This window comes from Syngnathus floridae, chromosome 15 (genome assembly GCF_059516105.1).
Source record: "Syngnathus floridae isolate MCC-2025c chromosome 15, RoL_Sflo_1.0, whole genome shotgun sequence".
NCBI lineage: Eukaryota > Metazoa > Chordata > Actinopteri > Syngnathiformes > Syngnathidae > Syngnathus > Syngnathus floridae.
In genome coordinates this window covers 3431715-3451809 of record NC_142427.1, presented here as the reverse complement: position 1 = coordinate 3451809, position 20095 = coordinate 3431715, and the positions used below count along the sequence as shown (strand labels likewise).

Sequence of the window (20095 nt, the reverse complement as noted above, 5' to 3'; positions counted from 1 at the left end):
CGCTTGACTAATTGGCACTACGTCGCCATGTTTCCCAAAAGATGGCAGCGCCTTCTTGTGGCAGCACCAACGCAACACAATCCACAGGAAGCGGCCGTTTCTATGGAAACCAGGTGGCACAAACTTTCTCTTCCCTCTGGTTGGCGATTTTAAAAAATGAACAAAGATCATTCCAAATATGACATGGCACGCCTGCGCATTGAACTGGAGCAAGAACGAGGAATGAAGTGAGTCATTTTTTACCGTTTGATTTCACCCTGTGCTTGTGCCCCCCAGAGACTTTTGGCGATTTTAAAAAATGAGCAAAGATCATTCCAAATATGACATGGTACGCCTTCGCGTTGATACCATTTGATGTCCACCGGTGTTTGTAACCGCCCCAGACGCATGCTGGAAGAGTCGGTACGGGACCTGCAGTGCACCACGAGGGAACTTCAAGACAGACTTCACGGTGTCGACGGGGAAGGTAATAAGTAAAAATGCTTCTCGAGGTCAATTTGCGACGATATTTAGTGCGCTTGCGTTTGTTTGGGCTAGACAACGAGTGGAAGACCAGATATGAAACTCAGACTGAGCTCAACGCACAGCTACAAAAGCAACTCGCTCTCGTCCACGAGAGGCTGCAAGACCTGCGTGGGAACCCAGTGGGTGAGATGACGCTGTCTTCGAACGAGGATGGATGTAAATATGTTTTATCTTGCACTCTGCGTGTCAGAGTAGTTGGGCGACGTCGCCACTTCTTGGGATTAGGACTGCAACGGTTTTTGATTGACATTAACAAATGGTTTTGGGACTACGCTGTTACTTTATTCATTATACAATTAATGTTTTCGAGCCCTGTCACAAATGGTGAAAGTGCGCGAATAGTTGACGCTCTCTACCAAAAATTGTTTGTCATCGAACGTGACAAGATGGCACCGGTGTTATATGTCAAGTTGCTCCCATGTTATCTTGCTCCCCGTCTCGAGTTACGACTGTTATGGTAAAGCGATTTTGCGTTTCGCGTCTGGAGATTCGTCACAAGCGACTTGGAATTTGCCTGACTGCAAAACTGTTCAAATTCTCAATTAAAAAAAAAACGCTGAACGAAACGTGTCGTTTGCATTTCCGACTGGTTGCAACACATAGCAAACACTAAAATATATATATAAAATAGAAAAGTCATAAGTGGAATTTGAACCCGTGACGTAAAGAAACGAAGTTCAGCGTACTGATCACCGCCCTAACCGCTGTGCCAATGTGGCACACACTAAAATCAATAGGATTTTTTAAATATAGCCAAAACTAAAGTACCCGGCGAGGGTACGCGTTGAGCTGACGCCTTGTGTACCCGCCCGTGTTAACTGGCTCCTCGGAACCAACTTGACATGGTCGCTTCCAAAGCTTCACGCCAACCTCGCAGCAGGGCATCATGCCTTTATAACATGATCAACTTTCTAGACCAGACATGGGCAAACTACGGCCCGCGGGGCCGTTTAATCCGGCCCGCCAAACCTGAATAAATTGTATTATTGAACTTTGTTTTGGGTCATTTTCCCTGCAATTAGTATTTTTCCCCAATAGATGGGGAAGCGCCCGCCCGCGCATTTACTTCCGGAAGCCGTGTCAGAAAGCTCGGTGCACACTCACAAGTGCGTGTACGTACTAAGTAGTACGGACCCGGCGCACTCCGCGCTCTATTTCCATCAGTGCCGAATTTCGAGTCTGGGCTGTGACGTCAGCATTCTCGTAATTCACGCGCTGAGCTTTCAGATACAGTTTTACGTTAATGCCACTCACAAACCTTCCCCTGGAATCCTTCCACTAAAATGAGTGGCCCGAGGAAAAGAAAGGTGGACACTGAGTGCCGAGTGTTTAAAAAAAAAGAGAGGACAATTTGGCTCGACCTACGTGTGTGAGCAGACGTTCCGCCACAAGAACGTCAACAAAGCGCGTCACAGCTCTAGGTTAACGGACCGACACCTCGGCTCTATCCTAAGAACTACCACAACAAATTTTACTCCAGACCATGATGCACTAGCAAAAAAGGGAGACCAAAAATACTATTGATTTCTTTATTACTTTATTTAGAAGTATTCTTTCACTGATTCTTCAAGATGATGTATTTGGTCAGAATGTTTGCCGTTTGATGTGCCTCATTAGATAAACATATTTCATAAATCTGACCTGCAGGCGCTGAAGTGATGGAAACTATTATTCATAATAACAGTGTCATATTTAATGAGAATCACTGATAGTAGTTTTTGGGTGAAATATTTTTTTAATGCTGTTGATAAATGCATTTGTTTTCAAAAAGCTTTTTTTGAATATCCATGCTTTACTACCTACTAAAAGTACAAACCTTTTATGCAATGACCTTTACATGTCATTTCTATTACGTCACACAAACACTACATCCATCTGCTCCTGGTTCGGCCCCCCGATCAAAATTTAGAACCAAATTCGGCCCGCCAGTCAAAACGTTTGCCCACCCCTGGGCTAGATGGATTAGGTGGCTGTGTTCGCAAATGGTACAGCAACACACGTAGACAGAATGTCCGAATACGCTCTGGCATTTTACCAACTCGGCGTTGAGAAACTTCTCTTCCCTTCTGACTAATCCAGATTATTTTATTTCTGATGCTTGTTGAAAAAAAAAAATAATAATGCGAAGGTGACCTTGACTGATAGAATCGGAATTGCAATATGGACCTATCTTCTGATGCCACGTGTGTGCGTTAAAGTTTTCTGGTTCTACCTCAGTCAGCGTTTCACGTGATGCTTGAGGGTGGGCAACCTGTTCCCGAGGAGGCTTTTCCTCACCTCACCCCTAGCACCTCCCCCGTCACACTCCAGAGCTTTTCCCTTCTTGGCTTCAGTCTCGGACTTCCTGCTCGGCTGCTTGGCTCTACACGCGCACAGCATTGGGAAAGGTTAGCTACCAGCTGGCGTTACATTTCATTCAAAATCAATCAGATTGATGAAATTAGGAGTTTCAATCGATTTGATTTGGGCATTGCGCGATTTGGGCATTGCGCAATTTGTGCAAAACCAAGCCAAAAATGTGTGCATAATTGCCCTCGCTCCCCCAAAAAAGGTTCGCAATGTCCTATGGATGCCACAAGATGGCGGACATGTAACTCGAGTCGACTCGCGTCAACAAAGCTCCTTGGCAGAGGAATGCCGCAAGGCGACAAAGTGATACTTTTACATCAGACAGTGGCTTTAGTGCAATCGCAAAAAGTCAACGAGTGAATTTTTCATCCCTAGGTTGGTGTCATACCTTAGCTTGCTCTCCGGGGCCCTCTGTGGCTGCTTGGAGTACTGCCTCCGCTGGTCGTCTACAGTGGAGGACAACTGCAGAAGAACATATTCCACGCGGCAGCTTGGTTGTCAACAACATGCGGGCGGATGAGGCCGCTTACCTTGGCAATTTCCGAGAGGTACGCTCGCCTCTCATCATTAGTTTTATGGAATGCCTGATTGACCCCCCCCCCCAAAAAAAAAAAAAAAACGTGCAGAGATTGTACTAAGCAGTTGGGTGGAATGCATCAACTCGGTCCCACTGACCTTTGACTCTAGCTCAATGCTAACGCGACAGTCAGCCAGTTGACTCTGCAGGCCTGACTTCTCATCGGTGAGCAACTTGAGGCGATGCCGTAGTGATTCCTGAGAAGACAAAATAGCGGCTCCCTAAATTCTGTCCTTTATTGTGCGTCTGACGCCCTCCGCTGGCGGGATGAAGAAAGGCAACACTCACAGGTGGCATATCATCGTGGGATCGGATAGAGGCCAGTCGGTCTGGGGAAAACGACACAAATTCTAGCACACATACAAAGAAAATCTTACATGCTCACTAGTCACTTCATTAGGTACAGCTCATTAGATCCAAGGACGAACTGTTTCTACGTATTCCTTTGTTCTGTCACGTTTGAAGAAGAAAAAATAAACACCTGGATATGCTTCTTTGCATTTCATGAACCAAGCACGACCCAACACTCGCATTGAACTTTGTGTGAATGTGCTTGCAGCATTCAGATTGTCGAAGTCTGCAACTGTCATTGAAAGTGGAGTTGCACCAAACGGGGTGTAGTAATAAGGTGGATAAAAAAAAATAGTTCTGATATCATTGATGAGTCTGTTTTAAAATGTTTGTGTTGAATAATTTAAACGACGAAGACAGTTGTTAAGGTAACCACATAGACTATGGACACGCTCGACGTATGGCACTGTTGCTCTATGGTCCTCTTCATTTTCGGTGCTTTGGTGTTACATGTCAAGTTGCTCCCATGTTATCTTGCTCCTCGTCTCGAGTTACGACTGTTATGGTAAAGCAATTTTGTGTTTCGCAACTGGAGATTTGTCACAAGAGACTTGGAACTTGCCTGACTGCAAAACTGTTCAAATTCTCAATAAAAACGCTCAACGAAACGTCTCGTCTGCATTTCCGACTGGCTGCAACACATCGCAAACACTAACATAAATAAATAAATAAATAAATAAATAAATAAAGGGGATTCAAACCTGACGCAATGAACTAAAGTACAGCGTAGTGAGGACCGCCTTAACTGCTGTGCTATCGTGCCACGCATCAACTTTAATAGATAATTTTCAATATAGCCAAAACGAAATTACCCGGCGAGGGTATGCATTAATCTGATGCCTTGTGTATACCCGCCCATGTTAACTGGCTCCTCGGAACCAACTTGACATGGTCGCGTTCCAAAGCTTCATGCAGGAGGGCATCATGTATTTATGACATGATCAACTTTCTAGACACATAAGGAATGGGTCCAAGTAATAAAGCAGCGGTGTTATATTGATCGGCTTTGTGTATTAATAGGAGTGTGGAGAGAACAAAATTTCACAAATGGTTGTCTGTCATGCGACGCGCGGAGGGTGAGCGGTGGGTTATACAAAAGTAAAATTCACCTTTATTGACTTTACAGTTGTTTGTCTCAAATTATTCATCACATTTTAACGGTCCTTACACTACTATTTCAAAATCTATGCAATATCATCCCTGACATGGTGGTGCAAACAAATTTGAACATTGGGCGCGCGTGTATTCAGATGCTTCTAAGGACTTTTGAATGTCAACATTGTGTAAAGAGTGCTCTGATGTCAAATATAACAGAACATCCTTGGCTGGGGGGCTGTGCAAGTGTACCACCTTTTCAGCGGTAAACTTTCGTTCACCCTCCGCGCGTCGCATGACAGACAACCAGTTGTGATATTTTGTTCTCTCCACACTCCTATTAATACGCAAAGCCGATCAATATAACACCGCTGCTTTAGTACTTGGACCCATTCCTTATGTGTCTAGAACAGGGGTGGGTAAACGTTTTGACTGGCGGGCCGAATTTGGTTCTAAATTTTGATCGGGGGGCCGAACCAGGAGCAGATGGATGTAGTGTTTGTGTGACGTAATAGAAATGACATGTAAAGGTCATTGCATAAAAGGTTTGTACTTTTAGTAGGTAGTAAAGCATGGATATTCAAAAAAAGCTTTTTGAAAACAAATGCATTTATCAACAGCATTAAAAAAATATTTCACCCAAAAACTACTATCAGTGATTCTCATTAAATATGACACTGTTATTATGAATAATAGTTTCCATCACTTCAGCGCCTGCAGGTCAGATTTATGAAATATGTTTATCTAATGAGGCACATCAAACGGCAAACATTCTGACCAAATACATCATCTTGAAGAATCAGTGAAAGAATACTTCTAAATAAAGTAATAAAGAAATCAATAGTATTTTTGGTCTCCCTTTTTTGCTAGTGCATCATGGTCTGGAGTAAAATTTGTTGTGGTAGTTCTTAGGATAGAGCCGAGGTGTCGGTCCGTTAACCTAGAGCTGTGACGCGCTTTGTTGACGTTCTTGTGGCGGAACGTCTGCTCACACACGTAGGTCGAGCCAAATTGTCCTCTCTTTTTTTTTAAACACTCGGCACTCAGTGTCCACCTTTCTTTTCCTCGGGCCACTCATTTTAGTGGAAGGATTCCAGGGGAAGGTTTGTGAGTGGCATTAACGTAAAACTGTATCTGAAAGCTCAGCGCGTGAATTACGAGAATGCTGACGTCACAGCCCAGACTCGAAATTCGGCACTGATGGAAATAGAGCGCGGAGTGCGCCGGGTCCGTACTACTTAGTACGTACACGCACTTGTGAGTGTGCACCGAGCTTTCTGACACGGCTTCCGGAAGTAAATGCGCGGGCGGGCGCTTCCCCATCTATTGGGGAAAAATACTAATTGCAGGGAAAATGACCCAAAACAAAGTTCAATAATACAATTTATTCAGGTTTGGCGGGCCGGATTAAACGGCCCCGCGGGCCGTAGTTTGCCCATGTCTGGTCTAGAAAGTTGATCATGTTATAAAGGCATGATGCCCTGCTGCGAGGTTGGCGTGAAGCTTTGGAAGCGACCATGTCAAGTTGGTTCCGAGGAGCCAGTTAACACGGGCGGGTACACAAGGCGTCAGCTCAACGCGTACCCTCGCCGGGTACTTTAGTTTTGGCTATATTTAAAAAATCCTATTGATTTTAGTGTGTGCCACATTGGCACAGCGGTTAGGGCGGTGATCAGTACGCTGAACTTCGTTTCTTTACGTCACGGGTTCAAATTCCACTTATGACTTTTCTATTTTATATATATATTTTAGTGTTTGCTATGTGTTGCAACCAGTCGGAAATGCAAACGACACGTTTCGTTCAGCGTTTTTTTTTTAATTGAGAATTTGAACAGTTTTGCAGTCAGGCAAATTCCAAGTCGCTTGTGACGAATCTCCAGACGCGAAACGCAAAATCGCTTTACCATAACAGTCGTAACTCGAGACGGGGAGCAAGATAACATGGGAGCAACTTGACATATAACACCGGTGCCATCTTGTCACGTTCGATGACAAACAATTTTTGGTAGAGAGCGTCAACTATTCGCGCACTTTCACCATTTGTGACAGGGCTCGAAAACATTAATTGTATAATGAATAAAGTAACAGCGTAGTCCCAAAACCATTTGTTAATGTCAATCAAAAACCGTTGCAGTCCTAATCCCAAGAAGTGGCGACGTCGCCCAACTACTCTGACACGCAGAGTGCAAGATAAAACATATTTACATCCATCCTCGTTCGAAGACAGCGTCATCTCACCCACTGGGTTCCCACGCAGGTCTTGCAGCCTCTCGTGGACGAGAGCGAGTTGCTTTTGTAGCTGTGCGTTGAGCTCAGTCTGAGTTTCATATCTGGTCTTCCACTCGTTGTCTAGCCCAAACAAACGCAAGCGCACTAAATATCGTCGCAAATTGACCACGAGAAGCATTTTTACTTATTACCTTCCCCGTCGACACCGTGAAGTCTGTCTTGAAGTTCCCTCGTGGTGCACTGCAGGTCCCGTACCGACTCTTCCAGCATGCGTCTGGGGCGGTTACAAACACCGGTGGACATCAAATGGTATCAACGCGAAGGCGTACCATGTCATATTTGGAATGATCTTTGCTCATTTTTTAAAATCGCCAAAAGTCTCTGGGGGGCACAAGCACAGGGTGAAATCAAACGGTAAAAAATGACTCACTTCATTCCTCGTTCTTGCTCCAGTTCAATGCGCAGGCGTGCCATGTCATATTTGGAATGATCTTTGTTCATTTTTTAAAATCGCCAACCAGAGGGAAGAGAAAGTTTGTGCCACCTGGTTTCCATAGAAACGGCCGCTTCCTGTGGATTGTGTTGCGTTGGTGCTGCCACAAGAAGGCGCTGCCATCTTTTGGGAAACATGGCGACGTAGTGCCAATTAGTCAAGCGAAAGTGCAAATAGCTAGAAAAATAAAAGTTCCAGGCAAAGCCGTTTATTTGTTGCTACGAAAGCGACCAGTTCAACACAACTTAGTGGTTTGAAAAAAAAAAGAAAAAGAAACCATCGCGCGTTCCTCGTAAACGTTGATGACGTAATCAAATACGGACACTAAGTTCAGTTAACATTTTGTCAAAAAAATTGGACACCGTTTTAATTTCTTATTTAAAATTAGGATACTACTACTACTTTGAACAAATCTCCTGGACTCAGTAAAATGTGTAGCAAAACAAACAAACCAAAATGAAAATTTGCAAATCAAACAAAAACCGTATTCTCGTTACATTTGATTATAATACTGTTATTATTGTTTGTTCGGGTGTGCTGGTCCAATACCCCTTTCTTCCGTTGTGATATTTTTGGTTACGATTGGGTGCTTTCTGTTGAGTCTTTATTATGATTGGACGTCGCAGCGGCCTGTTGAGTCTTCAAGTGGTCTGGCAGCAAAACCTCGACCGTGAAGCTGATCCTCTTGGCTTGGAAGATGCTGTACGTGTTGTCGAATCGCAGCACGTCTGCACACACAATTACACAACAGGGGCAGCATTTGGAATCGTGAAATCACTTCAATTGACTTTGGTTAACTTTTATGATGCCACGAAAGTCGACTGCACTCACACACGCCGGGGTGCTCGCTTGTCAGCGAGCCGTCTTCAGGCACCAGGTGAGCATTGTAGCGCTGACTCGGCACCACTGTCTCCATCTCGGCCGCCTTTTTCCACTCGTACGTTCTGGCCTTCAGGAAGACGCCGAAGCCAATGTCGGCACCCTCACTGCAAAACTGCCACCTGGCGTTACAAGTGAAAACATAAAGCAAATTTAAAGATGTTTTTTGGTACAACGAAAAACGGTACAGTAAAAAACTTATGCAAATGGGTCTGTCCAGTATAAAACATGCACCGTATCGCCAACAGGACAACAATCAAGTATATAAATCCAAATTAGTGCTGATTTTGGGGGCGAACATTTTCAAAACGTCATTATTGACTGATGCGGTAGAAACGTCCGACCTGAGGACGCATCCCGGAAAGAGAATCTCATAATCCAGTTGTCGCGTGGACCCACGACTGACAGTTAAACACTGATCGTATTCCACTGACACATGATCCCGCACGTAGTAGGAGCGCGGGACCGGACCCACGTAGTTGATCTGCAGGAGAGAAAAAAGATCTGCAAAATCGGCAAGTGTATCTTTTATGGTGGTGGTGGGAAAGGGGGAAGGGAGTATGAAGAGAAAGTTTTACTCACATGAAGAAATCGCCATTTGTATGCATATTTACTGGCTTGGTTTGCCTAACATTAAGTGTGCCACTAAAACAAGAGAATCTTTTACCAAAGGGGGGGGGGGGGGGGTAACAAAGTGCAAATTATTCAGTGCAAATTTAAACACGTCTTCACTTTACATTCTACACGATGTGTATTTTTTCTTCATCTCGAGACAGTCAACAAGTACTGCCGCGGCGGCATCTTGTTGCCAAGGAATTACATTGAACTGAGGGGGGCCGCTTCCCATGGAAATAGTAGTCCGTGTTCAGCAATTGAAATAAAACCAATCAAATGACCAAAAACTAATCATCTGTAATCGAGACACAGTCAGCAAGTATTGCCAAGGTGGGGAGGAACTGATGGTGTAGGGGTGCACTTGCCTGTCTTGTGACAAATGCATTTATTAACAGCATTAAAAAAAAAATTCACCAAAAAACTACTAGCAGTGATTCTCATTAAATACGACACTGTTATTATGAATAATAGTTTTGAAGGAATGGGGTCAAAATACAAAAAGTCCTGCCTAGCTACAAAAACAGATGTGCTCAAACCTCATTGAATAAAGCACATAAGCAGACAAGTATATTCACATATTAAATCGATAAAAGAAAACATTTTAAGCATATAATTATACCTACACACCAAATCAATAAAGAAGGCATAACTAGACATTTTTGATAAGTGGTAATGAGAAAGGTTTATATAAACTTTATGATCTGATATATATTTCTGAGCACTTTGAAATGACAAATGTCTTTTGATATATTGCCTAAATAGCTTAATGACCCTTAAGGAACTGTGTAATGCATGCCTGATGTTTTTTTCTAAATCATGGACATGGCCAGAGTCGTCTTGACCGTTCAGTACTTGATTGTATCTTATGTTTTGACTAATGCTAGACGCCAGTTTTTGATTACTACTGAACGCTCTGCACAGAGGGAAATATTTTGCCTAACAAAGAAAAGATACGGTTGGAAGCATGATTAAACTAAGAATAAGCAAAGACATGAAGTATCAAAAGAACAAACTTTACATAGTCAGGGAACAGCAATAGATTAATGATGTCACAGCCAAAAGCTAACATAATTTCGCACAAAATGACAAAATTGAAAGAATGATGTCATGCTGTCATGCTTATTCTTCGGGTTGTTGTTGTCTTGTCTTGTATCATAGTTTCACTTCCTGTTTTATTTTGTCAACTCTCTCCTTTCAGTTCGTGGCTCCTTTCTCTGTGCTTCTGTTGTCTTGTATTCCCTGATCCCGATTGTGTGCACCTGTGTCATTTGGCCTAATTGTCTGCACCTGTGTCCCCGCCCTTTTGTGTGTATTTAGTCCGTGTCTTCCCCTTGTCTTGTCCCAGTGTGTCTTGCCCCGTCCCGACCACCAGCGATTCCGTGAGCTAAGAGAGCCAGTAGATGTACTCCCTGTTTTGTCTCGGCTGAGTGCGACGCCTTTTGTTAGTCCTTTGCCACATGGGTATGTACCAGTAGAGATACTCCCTTTTTTGTCTCGCCTGAGTGCGACGTCCTTTGTTAGTACTTTTTGCCCCTTGGTTTCCCTCGGTAAGAGGCACCTTGAGTTGTTGTTTCCTGTCTACCACCAGTTGGAATAAATCCTTTTTTTGTAACACTCTGCATCCGAGTCCTCTGCCTTGAACCCAGCCTGACAAATGAGGTACGACAGTGTATGTCCAAGATTGGAGAAGAATGTTCACAGGAAGGTCACGTGGAGATAAAACCAGCAGGTGCCAGAGGGAGCCACCTAAGGACACAGCCAAAGATGATCGCCAAGGCCGAAAGAAGGATGGAAGACAACAGCCCCCATACCACACCGAATCACCCATAACCAGCACCCACTCCCATGGCGAACTTGCCCCACCCCAAAGACTCATCACCCATAAATCTCGGCCCACAATGTGCAACTGAATATAAACTGATCAAAGAACCTTGAACATTGCCTTTTCTGAATGGAGACTTTCTGCTCTTGAAGGGCCCAGCGCTGTATTGTACCTTCCTGAAAACAGAGCTTTCTGAACAAGAATTGTGATTGAACTCAACCAACCTGTGTAAGTCTAATTTGTGCTTCAGTGTCTTAGCATTTTCCTAAATCTGAAGAAATCAAACGAGCATGCAGTGAGTAAATTGGATAACAGGTGATTGGCAATGGCTTTTGCCATGAGGCGCAGATAACGCGCTCCCTAAATTGTCTCAAAATCCAACGGTTTCCATCACTTCAGCGCCTGCAGGTCAGATTTATGAAATGTTTATCTAATGAAGCGAAATCACATCAAACGGCAAACATTCTGACCAAATACATCATCTTGAAGAATCAGTGAAAGAATACTTCTAAAGTAATAAAGAAATCAATAGTATTGTTGGTCTCCCTTTTTTGCTAGTGCATAATGCATAATCTGGAGTAAAATTTGTTGTGGTAGTACTTAGTATAGAGCCGAGATGTCGGTCCGTTAACCTAGGACTGTGACGGGCTGTGTTGACGTTCATGTGGCGGAATGTCTGCCCACACACGTCGGTCGAGCCAAATTGTCCTCTTTTTTTATTTTTATTTTTTATTAAAACACTCGGCACTCAGTGTCCACCTTTCTTTTCCTCGGGCCACTCATTTTAGCGGAAGGATTCCAGGGGAAGGTTTGTGGGTGGCATTAACGTAAAACTGTATCTGAAAGCTCAGCGCGCGAATTACGAGAATGCTGACGTCACAGCCTACACTCGAAATTAGGCACTGATGGAAATAGAGCGCGGAGTGTGCAGGTGTTGTGCTCGATTTGGTTCCCCCGTGAGATTTTGTTCCCCCTGCCGCGGGAGCGCGCACGCTTTGTTTGGAAAGCGAAAAACCGATGCCGTACGGCGTCGCACGGCGTCAGCACTATGTTTTCAATAAAAACATGAAGAATTCACGTTTGCGTCAGTCAATTTTAATTTTTATAAAGGATTATTCTCATTAGATGTCTTTAAATTCATCCGCGTTCTGCCATTGAAGCGGGGTGCATTCAAAGACCAGTCGTACAGACGGAACACTCATTCACTTCAGCAAAAAGCAACGATATAATTACGTGAGCTCTTTGCATAAACCTCGATGCAAAGAAACTTCTCCTTTTGGGAACCGTTACATGCTACAAGGGGTATATATTACAAAGGAGACTTTATTCTTAATTGTGATCATCATTCATCCATCTATTTTATTACTCAGGTATTTTCAAAGCAAATTAATATTGTTGCATTTATTAATTTGCTTTAAAATGAATGATATAATTAAAAGCTGACACTATAGCAATGTCAAACGTGTTCATCTAAGAAAAAGCCACACACGTTTTGTGATCAAATCTTTCATAACGAGAATGATTTGAATGAATTGATTTGAATGAATAATTGAAGAACTTTCAGTTCTGAAGGCTCCTTTTGTCCCAAGCAAAGTGAAAGGTGGTGGGATAAAAATTGTAACAGGAACGCTATAAAAAATGTCAAGCCGTGAATATTTGTGCCCCCTTCCCATTTTGAGAACGGTGAGTCCTGGACATCGACTGGCTTTTTGTCTGTCTTCCTGGGGGTCTGCTCAGGTAGTATGGCAAATTTGAACAGGTTCCCTCATTCCTAGGCCAAATTACAGGGGAGGGAACATATCCTCATTTTTTAAAAAATAATAAAATTAAAAAATTCAATTAAAAAAAAAAAGCAAAATGGTCTTCAAGCAAGCTTCAAATATTTAGCATTTAAATTCTGTACATGCTGTACACAAAAAGGAGCCTTCGGTTGGAGGCTCCCCGACACATACAAGATGGAACCACCTGCAACACTCGTCACACTGAATCTGGTAAACAAAGAAAGAAGCAAGATCATACAATGCAGCACATTTACAATAATTTACAACACATGTGTAATTCAATATATTTCTTAATCATCACATGCATTAGTTAACAAGACCTGACATAATTACCCATCTGTTGTCTGTGTCATGTGTAGCTTCCCCACAAACAAAGCACAAGTCAGATAAATCATCTGTGAAAACAAAGACAGAAGAATTGCTATCGTACTTCCCTGTGTAAAACTTAACTGAGTTGTATATAGCATTGATAGCACAGTCAGGACCATTCTTTGGGTGGCAATAACATCTCTTGGGTGCACATTACTTACCAGTCTCTAATAGAAGTGTGGTGGCACTTTGCAGCCTGTACCTATTTATATCGTGTGCCTTTGCTGAGAAATCTATTTCTTCATTTGAAAGAAGATGTTCTGCAAACTGAAAAAGACAATGTCAGATGTTGACAATGCATAAAGAATGCCTTAAATGTTTGCCATCTTGTGTGTTATATATATTGCGTTCAACATTTTAGAAGTCAATTATTTGTGTTATAGAGTAATTACTCTAAAACTTAAGTTTCTGACGTTAGTGTAGAAATTAGCAGGTTCTGCAATGTGAATTTTTGGTGCGTCTCTGGATCTAATTTGCTTGATTTATGTACGTTGTGTGTCTTACCCTCAACGTCGTAAAAAGAAGCTTTTCTTCTCAATACGTACTTCTCCTTCGTAATACCATTTGGGTATTCACGTTTAGTTTTGTAGGCAATAATTTGTTGGTAAGTAGTTGGGTCCATCGTGCGGCAGCGTATTGTTGTCAGAAAACAAATGGCGAAATGACATGAAGTGCGCACTTACAAAGTAGGGTAAAGTGGGTGCTTCGGTGACAAGTTTGAATTCAAGACAATATTGTTTGACCAACAAAGAAAAGAAAACATTATCTATTTGTTTATTTATCTAACATCCAATATTGTAAAGGTATCAGTGCACAAATCATTTATTTACATTTACACCGTTTTAAATGGGGGGGGGGGAACATATTCTCACAGGGCACCCGTGAGGATATGTTTCCCCCCTGTAACTTGGGCTACAGACTCAAGGTCTGTCTGTATTAGTACTGTTTATTGAATTATATCTTTCAAAATTATCAATTAAGTTAAGAAGTTAAATGTCTTAATATTGTTGTCGGGCCAATTAGTGGCCCAACAACGTTATTAAGACATTATAACAATTTTATTAAAAAGCTCAATTGGCATTAATTTTGTTCTTTACACATTTTATTGAAATTATTGACAGACGTGCACTGATAACTTTACAATATTGGATGTTAAATAAATAAATAAACAAATAGATAATGTTTTTTAATAAAGTTTAAAGTCTGTCAGGCAGGGAACAAGGCGGAGGACTCGGATGCAGAGTCTTTCTTTTCTCTGATTTATTCCAACACACGATGATCAAAAAATACAACTCAAGGCGCCTCTTGCGAGGGAAACACTCGGCAAAAAGTCCAAACAAAAAGCGTCGCACTCGGGCGAGACAAAAAGGGCTATGGGGAACAAGGTACTAACAAAAGGCGTCGCTCTGTGGCGAGACAAAAAGGAGGAATCTTACTGGGAGTTCGGACGTCAAAGAATCGCTGGTGGTCGGGACGAGGCAAGACACACTGGCACAAGACAAGGGGAAGACACGGATTAAATACACACAAAAGGGCTGGGACGCAGGTGCTGACAATTAGCGCCAACCACGCAGGTGCACACAATCGGGATCAGGGAATACAAGACAACCGAAAACAGAGGAAGGAACCACGAACTGAAACGGAAAAGATGACAAAATAAAACAGGAAGTGAAGTTACGACACAGACAAGACAGAAATCCGGAAAAATAAACGGACCGCATGACAAAGTCATTATTTTTGATGTTTCTTATATGATAAAGAAACAAAGTTGTTTGACTAAAATAAGGCCAAAGACATTGATAAAGTGCAGTAATAACAGTATCACTGCACAAATCATCAGAAAAAAAACAGTTGGAGTCTAGGACTCACCGTTCTCAAAATAAGAGGGGGGGGGGGGGGGGGGGATATCCTCACGGGGCCGCCGTGAGGATATGTTCCCCCTCTGTAATTTGGCCTAGGAATGAGGGAACCTGTTCAAATTTGCCACACTACCTGAACATACCCCCAGGAAGACAGAAAAAAAGCCAGTCGATGTCCAGGACTCACCGTTCTCAAAATAAGGGGGGGGGAACATATCCTCACGGGCCCGTGAGGATATGTTCCCCCCTGTAACTTGGGCCAGGAATGAGGGAACCTGTTCAAATTTGCCACACTACCTGAACAGACCCCCAGGAAGACAGAAAAAAAGCCAGTCGATGTCCAGGACTCACCGTTCTCAAAATAAGGGAGGGGGAACATATCCTCACGGGGCCGCCGTGAGGATATGTCCCCCCCCCCCCCCCTGTAATTTGGCCTAGGAATGAGGGAACCTGTTCAAATTTGCCATACTACCTGAGCAGACCCCCAGGAAGACAGAAAAAAAGCCAGTCGATGTCCAGGACTCACCGTTCTCAAAATGGGAGGGGGGCACAAATATTCACGGCTTGACATTTTTTACAGCGTTCCTGTTACAATTTTTATCCCACCACCTTTCACTTTGCTTGGGACAAAAGGAGCCTTCAGAACTGAAAGTTCTTCAATTATTCATTCAAATCAATTCATTCAAATCATTCTCGTTATGAAAGATTTGATCACAAAACGTGTGTGGCTTTTTCTTAGATGAACACGTTTGACATTGCTATAGTGTCAGCTTTTAATTATATCATTCATTTTAAAGCAAATTAATAAATGCAACAATATTAATTTGCTTTGAAAATACCTGAGTAATAAAATGGATGGATGAATGATGATCACAATTAAGAATAAAGTCTCCTTTGTAATATATACCCCTTGTAGCATGTAGCGGTTCCCAAAAGGAGGAGTTTCTTTGCATCGAGGTTTATGCAAAGAGCTCACGTAATTATATCGTTGCTTTTTGGTGAAGTGAGTGAGTGTTCCGTCTGTACGACTGGTCTTTGAATGCACCCCGCTTCAATGGCAGAACGCGGATGAATTTAAAGACATCTAATGAGAATAATCCTTTATAAAAATTAAAATTGACTGACGCAAACGTGAATTCTTCATGTTTTTATTGAAAAACTCCATAGTGCTGACGCCGTACGACGCCGTACGGCATCGGTTTTTCGCTTTCCAAACAAGGCGTGCGCGCTCCCGCGGCAGGGGGAACAAAATCTCACGGGGGTGTTGTGCTCGATTTGGTTCTCCCGTGAGATTTTGTTCCCCCTGCCGCGGGAGCGCGCACAGCTTGTTTGGAAAGCGAAAAACCGATGCCGTACGGCGTCGTACGGCGTCAGCACTATGTTGTTTTCAATAAAAACATGAAGAATTCACGTTTGCGTCAGTCAATTTTAATTTTTATAAAGGATTATTCTCATTTGATGTCTTTAAATTCATCCGCGTTCTGCCATTGAAGCGGGGTGCATTCAAAGACCAGTCGTAAAGACGGAACACTCATTCACTTCACCAAAAAGCAACGATATAATTACGTGAGCTCTTTGCATAAACCTCGATGCAAAGAAACTCCTCCTTTTGGGTACCGTTACATGCTACAAGGAGTATATATTACAAAGGAGACTTTATTCTTAATTGTAATCATCATTCATCCATCCATTTTATTACTCAGGTATTTTCAAAGCGAATTAATATTGTTGCATTTATTAATTTGCTTTAAAATGACAGCGCAATATAATTAAAAGCTGACACTCTAGCAATGTCCAACGTGTTCATTTAAGAAAAAGCCACACACGTTTTGTGATCAAATCTTTCATAACGACAATGATTTCAGTGAATTGATTTGAATGAATAATTGAGAAGAAATTTCAGTTCTGAAGGCTCCTTTTGTCCCAAGCAAAGTGAAAGGTGGTGGGATAAAAATTGTAACAGGAACGCTATAAAAAATGTCAAGGCGTGAATATTTGTGCCCCCCTCCCATTTTGAGAACGGTGAGTCCTGGACATCGACTGGCTTTTTTTCTGTCTTCCTGGGGGTCTGCTCAGGTAGTGTGGCAAATTTGAACAGGTTCTCTCATTCCTGGCCCAAGTTACAGGGGGGAACATATCCTCACGGGTGGCCCGTGAGGATATGTTCCCCCCCCTTATTTTGAGAACGGTGAGTCCTAGACTCCAACTGTTTTTTTTCTGTCTTCCTGGGGGTCTGCTCAGGTAGTTTGGCAAATTTGAACAGGTTCCCTCATTCCTAGCCCAAGTTACAGGGGGGAACATATCCTCACGGGTGCCCGGTGAGGATATGTCCCCGCCCCCCCTCATTTTGAGAACGGTGAGTCCGAGACTCCAACTGTTTTCTTCTGATGATTTGTGCAGTGATACTGTTATTAATGCACTTTCTCAATGTCTTTGGCCTTATTTTGGTCAAACAACTTTGTTTCGTTATCATATAACATACATCAAAAATAATGACTTTAAACTTTATTAAAAAACATTATTATCTATTTGTTTATTTATTTATTTAACATTCCAATATTGTAAAGTTATCAGTGCACATCTGTCAATAATTTCAATAAAATGTGTAAAGAACAAAATTAATGCCAATTGAGTTATGCCAGTTATAATGTCTTAATAACGTTATTGGGCCACTAATTGGCCCGACAACAATATTAAGATATTCAACTTCTTAACTTCATTGATAATTTTGCAAGATATAATTCAATAAACAGTACTAATACAGACAGACCATGAGTCTGTAGCCCAAGTTACAGGGAGGGAAACATATCCTCACGGGTGCCCTGTGAGAATATGTTCCCCCCCATTTAAAACGGTGTAAATGTAAATAAATGATTTGTGCACTGATAACTTTACAATATTGGATGTTAAATAAATAAATAAACAAATAGATAATAATGTTTTTAAATAAAGTTTAAAGTCATTATTTTTGATGTATGTTATATGATAACGAAACAAAGTTGTTTGACCAAAATAAGGCCAAAGACATTGAGAAAGTGCATTAATAACAATATCACTGCACAAATCATCAGAAGAAAACAGTTGGAGTCTCGGACTCACCGTTCTCAAAATGAGGGGGGGCGGGGACATATCCTCACCGGGCACCCGTGAGGATATGTTCCCCCCTGTAACTTGGGCTAGGAATGAGGGAACCTGTTCAAATTTGCCAAACTACCTGAGCAGACCCCCAGGAAGACAGAAAAAAAACAGTTGGAGTCTAGGACTCACCGTTCTCAAAATAAGGGGGGGGAACATATCCTCACGGCCCCCCCTGTAATTTGGCCTAGGAATGAGGGAACCTGTTCAAATTTGCCAAACTACCTGAGCAGACCCCCAGGAAGACAGAAAAAAAACAGTTGGAGTCTAGGACTCACCGTTCTCAAAATAAGGGGGGGGAACATATCCTCACGGGCCACCCGTGAGGATATGTTCCCCCCCTGTAACTTGGGCTAGGAATGAGGGAACCTGTTCAAATTTGCCACACTACCTGAGCACACCCCCAGGAAGACAGAAAAAAAACAGTTGGAGTCTAGGACTCACCGTTCTCAAAATAAGGGGGGGAACATATCCTCACGGGCCACCCGTGAGGATATGTTCCCCCCCTGTAACTTGGGCTAGGAATGAGGGAACCTGTTCAAAATTGCCAAACTACCTGAGCAGACCCCCAGGAAGACAGAAAAAAAACAGTTGGAGTCTAGGACTCACCGTTCTCAAAATAAGGGGGGGAACATATCCTCACGGCCCCCCCTGTAACTTGGGCTAGGAATGAGGGAACCTGTTCAAATTTGCCAAACTACCTGAGCAGACCCCCAGGAAGACAGAAAAAAAACAGTTGGAGTCTAGGACTCACCGTTCTCAAAATAAGGGGGGGGAACATATCCTCACGGCCCCCCCTGTAATTTGGCCTAGGAATGAGGGAACCTGTTCAAATTTGCCACACTACCTGAGCAGACCCCCAGGAAGACAGAAAAAAAACAGCTGGAGTCTAGGACTCACCGTTCTCAAAATAAGGGGGGGGAACATATCCTCACGGGCCACCCGTGAGGATATGTTCCCCCCCTGTAATTTGGCCTAGGAATGAGGGAACCTGTTCAAATTTGCCACACTACCTGAGCACACCCACAGGAAGACAGAAAAAAAACAGTTGGAGTCTAGGACTCAACGTTCTCAAAATAAGGGGGGGGAACATATCCTCACGGGCCACCCGTGAGGATATGTTCCCCCCCTGTAACTTGGGCCAGGAATGAGGGAACCTGTTCAAATTTGCCACACTACCTGAGCAGACCCCCAGGAAGACAGAAAAAAAGCCAGTCGATGTCCAGGACTCACCGTTCTCAAAATGGGAGGGGGGCACAAATATTCACGCCTTGACATTTTTTATAGCGTTCCTGTTACAATTTTTATCCCACCACCTTTCACTTTGCTTGGGACAAAAGGAGCCTTCAGAACTGAAATTTCTTCTCAATTATTCATTCAAATCAATTCACTGAAATCATTGTCGTTATGAAAGATTTGATCACAAAACGTGTGTGGCTTTTTCTTAAATGAACACGTTTGACATTGCTAGAGTGTCAGCTTTTAATTATATTGCGCTGTCATTTTAAAGCAAATTAATAAATGCAACAATATTAATTCGCTTTGAAAATACCTGAGTAATAAAATGGATGGATGAATGATGATTACACTTAAGAATAAAGTCTCCTTTGTAATATATACTCCTTGTAGCATGTAACGGTACCCAAAAGGAGGAGTTTCTTTGCATCGAGGTTTATGCAAAGAGCTCACGTAATTATATCGTTGCTTTTTGGTGAAGTGAGTGAGTGTTCCGTCTTTACGACTGGTCTTTGAATGCACCCCGCTTCAATGGCAGAACGCGGATGAATTTAAAGACATCAAATGAGAATAATCCTTTATAAAAATTAAAATTGACTGACGCAAACGTGAATTCTTCATGTTTTTATTGAAAACAACATAGTGCTGACGCCGTACGACGCCGTACGGCATCGGTTTTTCGCTTTCCAAACAAGCTGTGCGCGCTCCCGCGGCAGGGGGAACAAAATCTCACGGGGGAACCAAATCGAGCACAACACCTGGTCCGTACTACTTAGTACG

At 42.7% G+C, this 20095-nt stretch overlaps 2 protein-coding genes and 1 long non-coding RNA gene across 6 annotated transcripts; 1 reads left to right on the top strand and 2 right to left on the bottom strand.

Moving 5' to 3' along the window:
• Positions 1-13: 13 nt before the first annotated feature.
• Positions 14-4398, top strand: LOC148385886 (coiled-coil domain-containing protein 169-like). 2 transcript variants are annotated; one of them, XM_088397851.1, is made up of 5 exons: positions 14-227; positions 384-466; positions 538-648; positions 2743-2912; positions 3250-4398. In XM_088397851.1, the coding sequence occupies exons 1-4, from the start codon at positions 157-159 to the stop codon at positions 2763-2765; spliced, it is 288 nt and encodes a 95-aa protein (XP_088253977.1). In that variant the 5' UTR covers positions 14-156; the 3' UTR covers positions 2766-2912; positions 3250-4398. The 2 variants fall into 2 exon arrangements, with proteins under 2 accessions (XP_088253977.1, XP_088253976.1); XM_088397850.1 differs by having other exon boundaries at positions 538-681.
• Positions 2241-9462, bottom strand: ccdc169 (coiled-coil domain containing 169). 3 transcript variants are annotated; one of them, XM_088397848.1, is made up of 10 exons: positions 8843-9462; positions 8451-8620; positions 7557-8347; positions 7318-7400; positions 7136-7246; positions 3740-3801; positions 3550-3648; positions 3405-3458; positions 3263-3336; positions 2241-2887 (listed from the first exon to the last, which is right to left on the bottom strand). In XM_088397848.1, the coding sequence occupies exons 3-10, from the start codon at positions 7625-7627 to the stop codon at positions 2743-2745; spliced, it is 699 nt and encodes a 232-aa protein (XP_088253974.1). In that variant the 5' UTR covers positions 7628-8347; positions 8451-8620; positions 8843-9462; the 3' UTR covers positions 2241-2742. The 3 variants fall into 3 exon arrangements, with proteins under 3 accessions (XP_088253974.1, XP_088253973.1, XP_088253975.1); XM_088397847.1 differs by having other exon boundaries at positions 3740-3780; positions 7103-7246; positions 8843-9461; XM_088397849.1 differs by having other exon boundaries at positions 3740-3780; positions 8843-9461.
• Positions 9463-12135: 2673 nt separating this feature from the next.
• Positions 12136-13658, bottom strand: LOC148385884 (uncharacterized). Its single transcript, XR_015863159.1, has 3 exons — positions 13247-13658; positions 13050-13111; positions 12136-12923 (listed from the first exon to the last, which is right to left on the bottom strand). It is a non-coding gene; the product is annotated as an uncharacterized LOC148385884 (long non-coding RNA).
• Between the last annotated feature and the right edge of the window lie 6437 nt (positions 13659-20095).

Coding starts and splice junctions, on each gene's coding strand:
- LOC148385886 (XM_088397850.1), top strand. CDS start 157: ATGAACAAAGATCATTCCAAATATGACATGGCACGCCTGCGCATTGAA. Junction 467..537: donor TCACGGTGTCGACGGGGAAG/GTAATAAGTAAA, acceptor TGTTTGGGCTAG/ACAACGAGTGGAAGACCAGA. Junction 682..2,742: donor GTCTTCGAACGAGGATGGAT/GTAAATATGTTT, acceptor GTTCTACCTCAG/TCAGCGTTTCACGTGATGCT.
- ccdc169 (XM_088397847.1), bottom strand. CDS start 7,627: ATGAACAAAGATCATTCCAAATATGACATGGCACGCCTGCGCATTGAA. Junction 7,247..7,317: donor TCACGGTGTCGACGGGGAAG/GTAATAAGTAAA, acceptor TGTTTGGGCTAG/ACAACGAGTGGAAGACCAGA. Junction 3,781..7,102: donor GTCTTCGAACGAGGATGGAT/GTAAATATGTTT, acceptor CGTTTTCCCCAG/ACCGACTGGCCTCTATCCGA.